Here is a 12,777-nt window from a genome sequence, read left to right as displayed (position 1 = left end):
TGTTCAATTAGAATCACCATTGTCTGATTGTATAAATCAGAAAGACAAACTGATTCAACTCGCAGGGAACGCTGAATTGAAACTAAACGATGCTCGCTATGCAATGCTACTTACCAACAGAATCCTGGAGGATTGTAATGAGAGCATTTCAGTCGGGTAAGTGTTAACAGCTTGAAGTGGAGAAAATTGTTTAAAAGGTGATGGTTCAATAAGGACTCTCTTTATAAATTTCTGATTTGTGTTTTCCTGTGGGCTTTGTGACCCCACCGTCAGGTTTAAATAAGAGTTAAGAAATCTACATTGTGTGTGGAGCTGTTACCCGACTGAGATTTTTCCTGATATATCGCCCGGAGTCTCGAAAGGGTTAAACAACGAATGTTTATTTAGGCAAACAAAAGTAAAGACTGCAATGCAGCACAGAATTCCAAGCCAGGACTACCATTCATGCCAGTCCTGATCCCGGCCGGTTTTTAAGTACCTGCTTCCCGAATCCCAGTTGCTGGCTTCCGCCCCTCAGCGGGAGAGCTCGTATTCCATGTCTCCCACGGGGAGATCAATTTGGTCATTGATGTGACCATCAATTCACTAGAGACACGATTGGAAGTAAACTGTGGTTTTAATAGTCTTACAACTGAGCCTGCCTGCGACCAGAAGAACTGAGGGTAGGCTCACGGCTGCAGCACTTTATATTTCCAGTAGTGGGTGGACCATGGGCGGAGCCATGGGCGGAGCCAAGGGTGGAGCCCTGTACAAGCTCCTCATCTCCCCCTATGGGCAGAGCCGCGCAACGGCTCACACACAGAGCCCACAAGGACATAATACAATGCAATGCAATACAGTGTGAATTACAATACAGTATGAATTCATCACATTCACCCCCTGTAAAAAAATCAAGTACGGTGGGGGTGGCAGGTCTACAAGTTGAGCCGGTCCAGTAGCCGAGTCGTCCTTTGGAATCGGCGGAGCACCGGGGTTGCAGCCTCTTCGGGTGGCTGGGTGGTGATGGTCGGTGTGGGTATGAGGGTGGACTCCAGGGGAGCTTCATTCCTGACCTGTGCGACGGGCGACGGGGGGCGCAGGAAACCTATAGGCGCGGGGCACCGAGCATGGGCAGGGAACCTATAGGCGCAGGGGAGCAGGGCGTGGGGGGTTGGGTGGGGTGTAGTGTGATGGGTACCTCGGCGGTGGTGGTGGTGGATCCTGCAGGTGCCAGGTCCCGGAGGGAAACGGTGTCCTGACGGCCGTTGGGGTATTCAATAAAGGCGTATTGGGGGTTTGAATGAAGCAGTAGCACTCTCTCTACTAGCGGGTCTGTTTTGTGTGTCCGGACGTGCTTCCGGAGGGGAACTGGGCCCGGTGTCCTCAACTAGGATGGGAGAGAAGCCCCCGTGGTAGTGCCCCAGGTCAGGATGTACGAAGCTCTCGGTGCTCCCGGAGTCAAAGAGGCACGGTGTCCTGTACCCGTTGATTTTAACGGACATCATTGAGCTCCGGAGGTGCTTCGGACGCGACTGGTCCAGCGTGACTGCATTGAGTTGCGGGTAGTCGGCGGCTCGATCAGCAGTGCTGGAGTGGCCCTGTGATGACTGTCTGCTGAGGTCGTAGTCGTCGAGGTGAGGTTTGGTTAATGGCCAAGATGGCGGCCCCCATTGATTGCACGTGGCGGGTGATGAAGAAGATGGCGTACAAGGTGGCCGTCCCGTGGATCGTATGTGGCGGGCAGCGAAGAAGGTGGCATCCAAGATGGCGGCCCCCAGGACTCGCACATGGCCAGCCGCGTGGGGGAGGATTGCCAAGATGGCAGCCCCCATGAGTCGCACGTGTCGGGCGGCGGCCGAGTCGGCAGACGCGCTGCAGCATTACGGGGTCTGCTGGCCTGCTAGGTTTGCAAGGCGGGTGCTCTGGACTGCAGGGGAGTTAGAAAGTTTCGATTTTGCCAGGCAGACTCGGGCATAGTGTCCTTTGCGACCGCAGCTGCTGCAGGTTGCGTTGTGGGCCGGGCAGTGCTGCCGTGGGTATTGGGGCTGGCCACAAAAATGGCACGCTGGCGTTCCATAGTGGGTGGGTGGCCACGCGGCGCAGGCCTGGGGTAGTCGCTGGTCGGGGGCCCACGATGGGGTCGCTTGGTCCGTGGGGAATGAGTTCAGACTGCGGAACGTGACCTCCATAGTCATTGCTAACTCTACAGTGTCCTCCAAGTTCTGGGCCCCTTTTTCAAGTAGTCGCTGGCGCACATAGTTAGACCTGAGCCCTGCAATGTATACATCACGGACAGCGAGTTCCATGTGTTGGGAGGCCGTTACAGCCTGAAAATTGCTGTCCTGAGCAAGGGCTTTTAAGTCACGCAGGAAGTCTTCCAGCGACTCTGCAGGGCGCTAGTGGCGGGTCGTGAAAATGTGCCGTGCGTAGACCTCGTTAATCGGCTGCACGTACAATCGGTCGAGCATAGCCAGTGCCTCCGTATATGAGGTGGTACAATTGAGGTACGTAGAGATACGATTCCTCACCCGTGCGTGCAGTAGGCTGAGTTTCTGCTCCTCTGTAGACTCGGATGTGCTTGATTCAGCCAGGTAAGCCTTGAAACATCGAAGCCAGTGTAGGAAGATTTCCTTCGCCTCTGCAGCCTGCGGGTCGAGTTCTAGTCGATCAGTTTTGAGGACTGATTCCACAGTAGTTTTCTTCAAGTTTTCTAAGACTATTAAATTGATGTGACCATCAATTCACTAGAGACACGATTGGAAATAAACTGTGGTTTTAATAGTCTTACAACTGAGCCTGCCTGCGACCAGAAGAACTGAGGGCAGGCTCACGGCTGCAGTACTTTATACGTCCGATAGTGGGAGGCTCCATGGGCGGAGCCATGGGTGGAGCCAAGGGTGGAGCCCTGTACAAGCTCCTCATCTCCCCCTATGGGCAGAGCCGCGCAACGGCTCACACACAGAGCCCACAAGGACATAAGACAATGCAATGCAATACAGTGTGAATTACCATACAGTATGAATTCACCACAGTCATCCCCGTGGGGCTCGTGAGTGTTATTATACCTGACTTGGATCATCAATGACCAGGAGATAACAATTCATAAATATTAACTTGTTTTAAACTTACCGATTGTTTTTAATGCTGATAAAATAGGCTCTAGTCACACAGAACACCAACTTTGATCGATGAGAAATCTTCAGAAGGAAAAAGTCAATCAGTGAATGTCCACCTGAGTTTGCATTAACACGACTGGAGAAAAGGAAAGCTGGGGGTGACTGGGAGTGGATCCAGCCAGAGAGACAGAGAGAAGAAGCAGTCCCAATTGTGAAAGATTGCTGAGCTCATTGTCTGAATGGAACATTTTGTACCATTAGTTTACACGATTAGTTGGGGAGTCTTGGCGATCATGATGCTCAATTGTAATATGCCTGCATGTGACAGGCTCAATGTGTCAGTCTCCTATTGGTCATTTTTCTTATTGGTCATTTTCCCTATTGGGCATGTTTCCGTATATTTATAAACAAAAGAAACAATTTTGGTGTAAATTTGCTGTCAGGAAGAAGCAAGTCGTAATTCGAGGATGTTTCACAAAATGACTGAACTTTGCATTGTCCACTTTGTACTCAGGTTACAGCAGGCTGTATTTAAATTGTTGCTTTGATGTTTTATGGTGTTCATATATTGTTTTGCTGTGCTGTTTAATTAAAAATTTTAATTGTTGTTTAATTAAAATTGCTAAAGTTACATTAATTGGATTAAAGAATATTTTTGAACTATTCCCCCTCAGGAAATTATATTCACTCTTACCTGTTGAACATCTAGAATTCAGTTGCAGGTTTATTGTTCCAATCATTCTTCATTCTGCTGATAACTAAGAGGATTGTCCTTTCTATTCTCCTCTGGAGAATCCTCTAAGAGGAGTGTCCTATCCATTCTCCTCTGACCCACTCTAATACTCCTGGAACTGAAGAACCTGGTGATCAGTTGGTTTCTGGAATCTTGTTCATCCTAAATGGTCAATTTCACCAACTTATGATCTGATCTGTTTCCTATTCCAGTGATATTTACATTTCTGAAAACAATATCCCTTTGTGGCTGAAACAAAGCAATTTGTTTAGGTAGAATCGTCATCATCTGAGTTAAACACACAAATGTTCTGAGAGAGCAAGTGAGAGAGAATTAGAAATATTGAGAGGGAGGGACTTGGATATGAGGGACAGTCAGAAACAGTCAGAGTGACGACAGTGAGTGAAGACAGTCAGGTTGAAGAGTCAGGTGAAGACAGTCAAGGTGAAGACAGTCAGAGTGGAGACAGGGTGAAGACAGTACAAATTTTCATATCACCTGTGAACTTACTGATCAACGTCTTGTGTTCATCTGTCTTGTGTTCAACGTCTTGTGTTAGGGGCCTCACGGTAGCATGGTGGTTAGCATCAATGCTTCACAGCTCCAGGGTCCCAGGTTCGATTCCCGGCTGGGTCACTGTCTGTGTGGAGTCTGCACGTCCTCCCCGTGTGTGCGTGGGTTTCCTCTGGGTGCTCCGGTTTCCTCCCACAGTCCAAAGATGTGCGGGTTAGGTGGATTGGCCATGCTAAATTGCCCGTAGTGTAAGGTTAATGGGGGGATTGTTGGGTTATGGGTATACGGGTTACGTGGGTTTAAGTAGGGTGATCATTGTTCGGCACAACATCGAGGGCCGAAGGGCCTGTTCTGTGCTGTACTGTTCTATGTTCTATGTTCTATCTCTAAATCATTTATATGAACCATAGCCTTTTCTCGTGTGTGAGTTCATCCCGATGATGTGATGATGGTGCAGCACAAGGCCCGGATGGCAGCTGTTTGAGCTGTGAGTGCAGTCTATGCTGTGTGGGACTGCATTGCAGATTGTTTTGGGATTACTGCTGGATATTTTCCTATTTACTGCCATTTGGTGCGAGTTTCAGGACAGATCCAGCACTGAACTCATCCACAAACACTCACAGATCTGGGCTGTGGAGATCTAATTTGCCTCCGAATTCGGAGAAGGTGTTGACCTTACCTGTTGGTAAGGGGCTTCCTGCATGTTTGAGTTTTGAAAGGTAACCAGTTTGATTGACACAACTAGATTTCCATAGCCCTGTGACTATGCTATGAGGTCCTGTCCCCCCCCCCCCCCCCCCCCCCCCCCCCAAACAGGCTGCCACCCAACCCTTCAATGCCAAGGTCCCGCCGGCTCAGAGCAGGTTAGAACGACGCCGGCGGGAATCTTTTTTTTTTGAGGCTGCTCGGCCCATCCTGGCCGGAGAATCGCGGGGGACCCAGCGCAGGGTCGGAGAATCCCGCCCAGTTTTTTAAAATTCATTTATGGGATGTGGGCTTTGCTGGTTAGGCCATCATTTATTGCCCATCCCTAGTTGCCCTTCAGAAGGTGGTGGTGAGTTGCCTTCTTGAGCTGCTGTAGCCCTTGAGATGTAGGTACACCCACTGTGGTGTTAGGGAGGATGTTCCAAGATGTTGCCCCAGCAACAGTGAAGGAACAGCGATATATTTCCAAGCCAGGATAGTGAGTGACTTGGAGGGGAACCACCAGGTGTTGGGGTTTCCAGAAATCTGCTGCTCTTGCCCTTCTAGATGGCAGTGGCTTTGGAAGGTGCTGTCAAGGTAACTTGGTGGGATACTGCAGTGCATCTGGCAAATCCCATTCACACAAATACCATTTGCACAAATACCATTCGCAGAAAAGCCATTCACTCAAGTACCATGCGCACAAATAGCATTTGCACAAATACCGTTGCAACTAATACCATTCACACAAATACCAATAACACGACACCCTGAGCGAGTGCGCAGTCAGTTCCAGCCCAGGAGTCCATTTTTGGCCAGTCCTACTGGCGTGGGGTACGCGTGGTCCGACACGGCGGGACCTGGCAGGTAAGTTGGTGGGGGCGGTCCTCGGGGGGGCACGGGGAGATCTGACTCGAGGGGAGGGCCCCACGGTGGCCTGGCCCACAATCGGGGCCGACCAATCTGCTGGCGGGCCTGTTCCGTGGAGGCACGTCTTCATTCCGCACCAGCCCCTGTAGGGCTCCGCCATGGCCGGCGCCGGAGAAGAGAACCCCCCGCGCATGCGGCAAAATACGCCGGCCGTTCTGCGCATTCGCAAGGTCACGCCGGCCCTTTGCCACATGCGTGAACTCGCGCCTTCCCTTCGGTGCCGGCTGGAGCGGCACCAGCCCCTCCAGCGTCCACCTAGCCCCTAGATAGGTGAGAATTCCTCACCTTGGGAGCCCGTTGACGCCAGAGTCGTTGGCGCCGGTTTTCCTGGTGGCGTGGGGACTTAATCCCCGGAAGGGAGAATCCCGGCTCAGATTTATAAGTAAAACCTTAAACATTTTTATTTGCAACAAGAGTAAAAGATGAACGTATAAAGGAAATAATTGGCTCTATGGTCCACCAGTATACCTATTCCCCAAAACCCAGTCCCAACCCCCACCCAGAAACACAAAAGAGAGACACACAGTAAGGGGATGGGAAGAATTAAAACAATGGGAATTGAAGGAAAATATTTGAGATTAGCCTTCGCTGCTGCAGTTGTGGGCTCTGAAAGCACTGGTCTTCTCCGAATTCAAGCCTTTGGGGAAGTGGTTTATGTAACAGATTGAGGTCAGTGCAATTCTGACCTCCGACCACTGGATGGAGCACCTGCCTCCCTGAGATATTACTGGAAGTTTAAAACTGAGAATGTTACAATGTCTTCTGTTTCCCTGATCTCTGTGCAAAGACTCCAGCTGTAGTTTATAAAATTCATTTATGATGTTGGCATCACTGGTTAAGCCAATATTTATTGTCCATCCCTAGTTGCCCTTCAGAAGCTGGTGATGAGTTGCCTTCTTGAACCGCTGCAGTCCTTGAGGTGTAGGTACATCCACTGTGCTGTTAGGGAGGGCATTCCAGGATCTTGCCCTAGCGACAGTGAAGGAACAGCATTTGCAAACCAGGGTGATGAGTGACTTGGAGGGGAACATCCAGGTTGTGGGGTTCCCAGGTATCTGCCCTCTTGACCTTCTAGATGGTAGTGGTCGTGGGTTTGAAAGGTACTGTCTAAGGAATCTTGGTGAGTTATTGCAGTGCATCTTGTAGATGATGCACACAGCTGCCACTGTTTGTCGGTGGTGGAGAGTTTGAATGTTTGTAGAATGAGGAATAATCAAGCGGCGGCTTTGTCCTGAATGGTGTCGAGCTTCTTGAGTGTTGTTGGAGTTACACTCATCCAGACAAGTGGAGAGTATTCACTACAGTGCTCACTTGTGCATGTAGATGGTGGACCGGTTTTGGGGGGTCAGGAGGTGAGTTACTCACCATAGGATTCCGAGCCTTTGACCTGCCCTGGTCGCCACAGTATTAATCCGGCTAGTCCAGTTCATTTCTGATCAATGCTAACCCCCAGGATATTGATTGTGGGGCATTCAGCGATGGTAATGCCATTGAATGTTAAGGAGCGGTGGTTAGATCCTCTCTTATCGGAGATGACCATTGCCTGGCACTTGCATGTTGCAAATGTAACTTATGCAGGGTAAAGCTCGGAGAGTTTACACTTACAATGGCCAACTATGAGATTGCAACAGTCTTAAAGAACCAACCTGAACTGATACGAGTGGCCACACTGTTAACACTGCCATACTGTTGAACAATACATGACGGCAGTGATGCAGCTGGCAGAATCATGTGAATTTGGACAACTAAAAGGTGATCTGATTAAAGATGGAGTGGTCTTGGGCATGAGTGACCCGTCAGTGAGAGAAAATCTGCTGAAAGATGAGAAACCGATGCTAAAGAAAGAAAAAAATGTGTCAAATTGGAGACATGTGTAACCAGCCACCTCAAGTATATGTATGGCTGAGCAGACTGAGAGATACATTATGCTGAGAATCAGTCCAAGCTAAAGAGATGGATTAACGGAGACAAAGAGCAGGATGTAAATACGATAGAAGACAGCATGCACAGGAAGAGGCAGATTGTCCAGCACAAGGAAAATAAATGTTTTTAATGCAGAAGTATTTTGACACAAGTATTTGGTTAGAAATAAGCAAAACTAACCTATACAGATGGCCACGGGAGAGAAATCAACAGACAATCTGATGACGAATTATACACAATACAACAGGTCAATTCAGACAAGTCTATGGGAGATTTGTGGCTGTGACATGATGATCGCAGAGGGAGAACCATCAGGTGAGCAAGAGTGTAAGATACTCACTCGTTCATCATGCAACATAAATGACCTTCGCAGATCTGTGTGAAGTGGAACAATATGGTGAAGCCCTCAAAAGTAAGATGGAAGCTGTCTGATGATACTCGTACCGAGAGGGCGAATTAGTCTGGCAACCCAATGCAATGGCAAAAAGATCATAGATGGGACACAACATCCTCTAATCTCATCTGGAGCAAGTCTAAAGCTTGGATTGGTAATCCTGATCGTGCCAACAGAGAACTGGCAACAAAAGACCCCAGAGACAATTGAAGAAAAGACCCCAAAAAGGAGACAATATTCAAGTAAACCACAAGATGGTTGCAGACCACGTCAGTGAAATGAGGTGTACAAGATGAAGGTAAATCGCTCACTTCCACAGGAAAATGTTCTTATCAGAGCTGAACTGGAAGATTTGATGGGCAATATTCCAGCTGACTATATACCAGTGAAAACACACGGTAAATTTAAGTTTACAATGAACCGAGCTGTGCAAGGTTAGAACAACCAAATTTCAGAGATGACACAAAGGTCCCTGGAGGAAACAATAACCCACAATTCCACAGTTGGGCAGCACGGTAGCATTGTGGATAGCACAATTGCTTCACAGCTCCAGGGTCCCAGGTTTGATTCCGGCTTGGGTCACTGTCTGTGCGGAGTCTGCACATCCTCCGCGTGTGTGCGTGGGTTTCCTCCGGGTGCTCCGGTTTCCTCCCACAGTCCAAAGATGTGCAGGTTAGGTGGATTGGCCATGATAAATTGCCCTTCGTGTCCAGAATTGCCCTTAGTGTTGGGTGGGGTTACTGGGTTATGGGGGTAGGGTGGAGGTGTTGACCTTGGATAGGGTGCTCTTTCCAAGAGCCGGTGCAGAATCAATGGGCCGAATGGCCTCCTTCTGCACTGTAAATTCTGTGAAAACTCAAAGCGGGAGTTGAAAAAACTCAACAAAATAGACAAGTACAACTGCAGTTATATGTGCCCAACTAGTGAAGCTGCTGCTCCTGTTCACTCATATTCCATGAATCATCATGCATTTTGCCTCCCGTTGGTTATCTATGCTTCGGCTGTGGTTGTATTGGAGTTCCCAGAGTAATTACAGTGCTACAGTGTTTGATTCTCTGCTACTGACGCTGTTTTCAATCTTGTCCTGGGAGGAGCCAGTTCCAGAAACCAGAGGAGATCCCCCAAAAGTACAAAATTAACCAGAATATTAAAACTAATATTGTACAGCATGCCGGCAGCGTAGAGCACCCAGCTCCAGCTGCCGATACGCCCCGGAGAATTGCCGGGTCCCTGGCCGCGCATGTGCACGGTGGTGGCCTGCTCCATGCTACATGGCGGAGGTCGCTCACAAAATAGTTCCCCCCCTTTGGCCGACTCGCGCGCCCCGGCCCACCCCCCACGGTGCCCCTAATAAAGCCCCCCCTGCCCGCAGATCGGTCCTCCCCCGACTGTGGCGGCGCTGTACTGGGTCCGCAGCAGCCAAGCCGAGTTCCCGACGGGTGAGACCATAAGTGACCCATGCCGTCGGAGCATTTGGGGTCGGGCATCAGGCTTTGGTGGGGGCGGAGCATCACGAAAGCGGCGCCGCCCCTGATTTGGTCGGAAACCTGGATTCTCCAGCTGATCGCTGAATGCGATTTAGGCGTTGCGACAGGAGAAGCCAACCCATGAGCAGCAAAGCGCGGTTGCATTGCTGGTGAGGGTCGTGTCGGGAGATGGGAGGTCAGGTTGAGCTGGGGGCTCGGATCTGGAGTGGACGGTTCGGGTTGGGTTGGACCGGGGTTCTGGTAATGAGAGGGTTAGTCAGGTGAGGAGGGGATGGGGGTGTTGTGGTGGGTCCCTTGGTGGGGGTCATGTGTAAGAGTGGGGGGGTGACCCGTGCGAGTCTAGTTCTGGGTTTTAAAAATCATTACTCTGGAGCTAGAGGTGCTTTTTTCCCCTCACTCTTTCAGAGTAACTATTTGTGCAGATGGTATTTATGCGATTAGTATTAGTTTCAACGATATTTATACAAATGTTATGTACGTGGATGGTATTTGTGTGAGTGGCATTTGTGTGAATGGCATGGTATATGTGCAAATGGTATTTGTCTGCTTGGTATTTGTGTGATTGGCCAGGCTGGACAGCAGTATGTGGCTTTGGGTGGTGCTGCTGACCGCTAGCCGAGCAGGATTCTCCGGTGGGCGATCAGGGAAGCAAAGGCTCGGGTATCAGCCCTCCTCTCCATGAAGGGCTCTTGCCGATCTGATAGACCGAAGAACTCCATTTTGGGCCATGACTCCACTGTGACTCCCACAACCCTAGACTTGGCCCCAAAGAAGATCGTCCAGTACCCGACAAGTGTGAGGCACGCCCAGAAATATGTGGGTGTGATTGGTCAGGTCTCCTTGGCAACATTCGCAGTTGTCCTCCACCTCCAGAAAGAACCCACTCATTTGAGTTCTGGTTAGGTGTGCTCTGTACACCACCTTTAGCTGCATTAGGCTTAATCCTGTGGACGTGGATCTGAAGTTCGCCCTGTGCAGCGCTTCGATCCAGAGTCCTCCCCCTATCTCTATGCCTAGTTCCTCCTCCCATTTCTTTCTAATCTAGCCCTAATCTCCTCCAACAGTTGCCCATAGATGCCTGCAGTTTCCCTTCCCTAGATTGCCTGCGACAAGCAGTTCTCCCACGAACAAGTGCCATCTGGAGATACGTCATTGTTTCCTTGTGGTGGAACTTTTCTTTTATAAATTTAGAGTACTCAATTATTTTTTCCAATTAAGGGGCAATTAAGCGTGGCCAATCCACCTAGCCTGCACATCTTTGGGTTGTGGAAGTGGCACCTACGCAGAAATGGGGAGAATGTGCAGAGGTAGTTTTTGACCTGAATGGATCTCAGGTCAATTCCTCTTGGTAACTAGAACCTCTCCGTGAGTTCTCCCAGGGTCATGTTTCTATCGTCCGTGTACAAATCCCTAACCATCAGAGTCCCCTCATCCTGTCTCCACCTTTTGAAGGTGGTGTTCATTATTACGGGAGTAAACCTGTGGTTCTTGCAAATGGGGGCCATGGTGGACACTTCGGTTGGGGCGAAGTGTTGCCTTATTTGGTACTACGTCCAGACCATGCCCCCTACCACTGGGTTCCTCGCGTATTTAGTCAGGGGGGAAGGGAAAGAGGATGTAGCTAGGGCATGGAGGGGCATCCCGTGCAGCAACTCTCTTTCAGCTTCATCCACTCTGCACCCGGTTCCTTAACAAAGCGCCGTGCTCTTTCTGTGCTTCTGTGGTGGCCACCCAGTGGTAGGACTGTAGGTTGGGGAGCGATAGGCCTCCCATTTTTATTCTCCTTTTGAACGACCTTCTTTTGGATCCTCGGGCTCTTGCCCCCACCACCACCACCACCACCACCCCGCAACCCCTTCCCTCCCCTCCCTCAAACACATATAAAATGCATGATGAGTTTGTCAACTGCAAGGCTTTGGGACTGCAGATTGAGAGGGATCTAAACAAGAAGTGGAACCTAGGCAGCATCTTCATTTTTATCATCTGTATTCTCGCTGCGAAGGACAGTGGGAGTGGGCCCCATCTCTGCAGGTCCTTTTTGACTTCCTCCACCAGACTCGCAGGTTCCATTTGTGGATCCGTGTCCAGTCGTGGGCTATTTGGATCCCCAGATAGCAGAATTTGGTCTGGGCTTGCATAGACAGCAGTTCCCTCAGCTCTGTCCCTCCCCCCAACCCCCCAGCTCTGTCCCTCCATCCTGCGGGTTTACAGGGAAGATCCCGCTCTTGCCCAGGTTAATTTTTTAATCTGAAAAGGCTCCAAACTCCCTTCGTGAGTTTCATTGTCCCTCACATGCTGGTCTGGAAATTCGAGATGTAGAAGAGCAGGTCATTTGTGTGGAGTAACCTCTATGCTCCCTGTCCCCCCTTTGGATACCACTCCACCCCTTTGCCAGTCTGAGGGCGATCACCAGCGGCTAGATTTCCAGAGCAAACAACAGCTGGGATAGCTGGCAACCCTGCCTCGTGCCTCTGTGCAGCAGAGGTATCTAGAGATGGTGGTGCTTGTCCATAGGCTCGCATCAGGGGCGTTGTATAGTCGTTTCACCCAGGAGGCGAACCCTAGCCCAAACCCAAACCATTCAGGTACCTCTGCGTTACTTCCACTCAACTCTTTCAAAGGCCTTTTCTGCCTCCAGGGAGATGATCACTTATAGAACATACAAGGCAGAAGGAGGCCATTCGGCTCATCGAGTCTGCACCGACCCACTTAAGCCCTCAGTTCCATCCTATCCCCGTAACCCAATAACCCCGCCTAACCTTCTGGTGTTCTCTCCCCGGATGGGGTCATTATCTTGTTCAGCAGGCGCCTGATGTTCAAAGTTACCTGCCTGCCCTTGACAAAGCCCATCTGGTCCTCCATGACAACCTCTGGCACATAGCTCTCCAGCCACCTCGCCAGGGCCACTGGCAGGATCTTTTCATCTACGTTGAATGGTGAGATGGGCCTGCAGGACTCATACTTAGTCAGGTCTTTGTCCTTTTTGAGTATCAGCAATATTGAGGTTTGTGCCAAGTG

At 50.1% G+C, this 12,777-nt stretch overlaps 1 protein-coding gene across 1 annotated transcript in view; it reads left to right on the top strand.

The window, feature by feature from the left end:
- The window catches only part of LOC119970891, a 136,573-nt gene that overhangs the window by 32,332 nt on the left and 91,464 nt on the right, over positions 1 to 12,777 (top strand). Inside the window, exon 3 of the mRNA XM_038805999.1 lies at positions 12 to 156. Within this exon, the coding sequence (XP_038661927.1) occupies positions 12 to 156 (145 nt within the window). The remainder of the gene's footprint in view (positions 1 to 11; positions 157 to 12,777) is intronic.

Source organism: Scyliorhinus canicula, chromosome 9 (assembly GCF_902713615.1).
Source record: "Scyliorhinus canicula chromosome 9, sScyCan1.1, whole genome shotgun sequence".
Classification (NCBI taxonomy): domain Eukaryota; kingdom Metazoa; phylum Chordata; class Chondrichthyes; order Carcharhiniformes; family Scyliorhinidae; genus Scyliorhinus; species Scyliorhinus canicula.
Note: the sequence above shows the minus strand (reverse complement) of the source record. Positions and strands in the feature narration are given on the sequence as shown.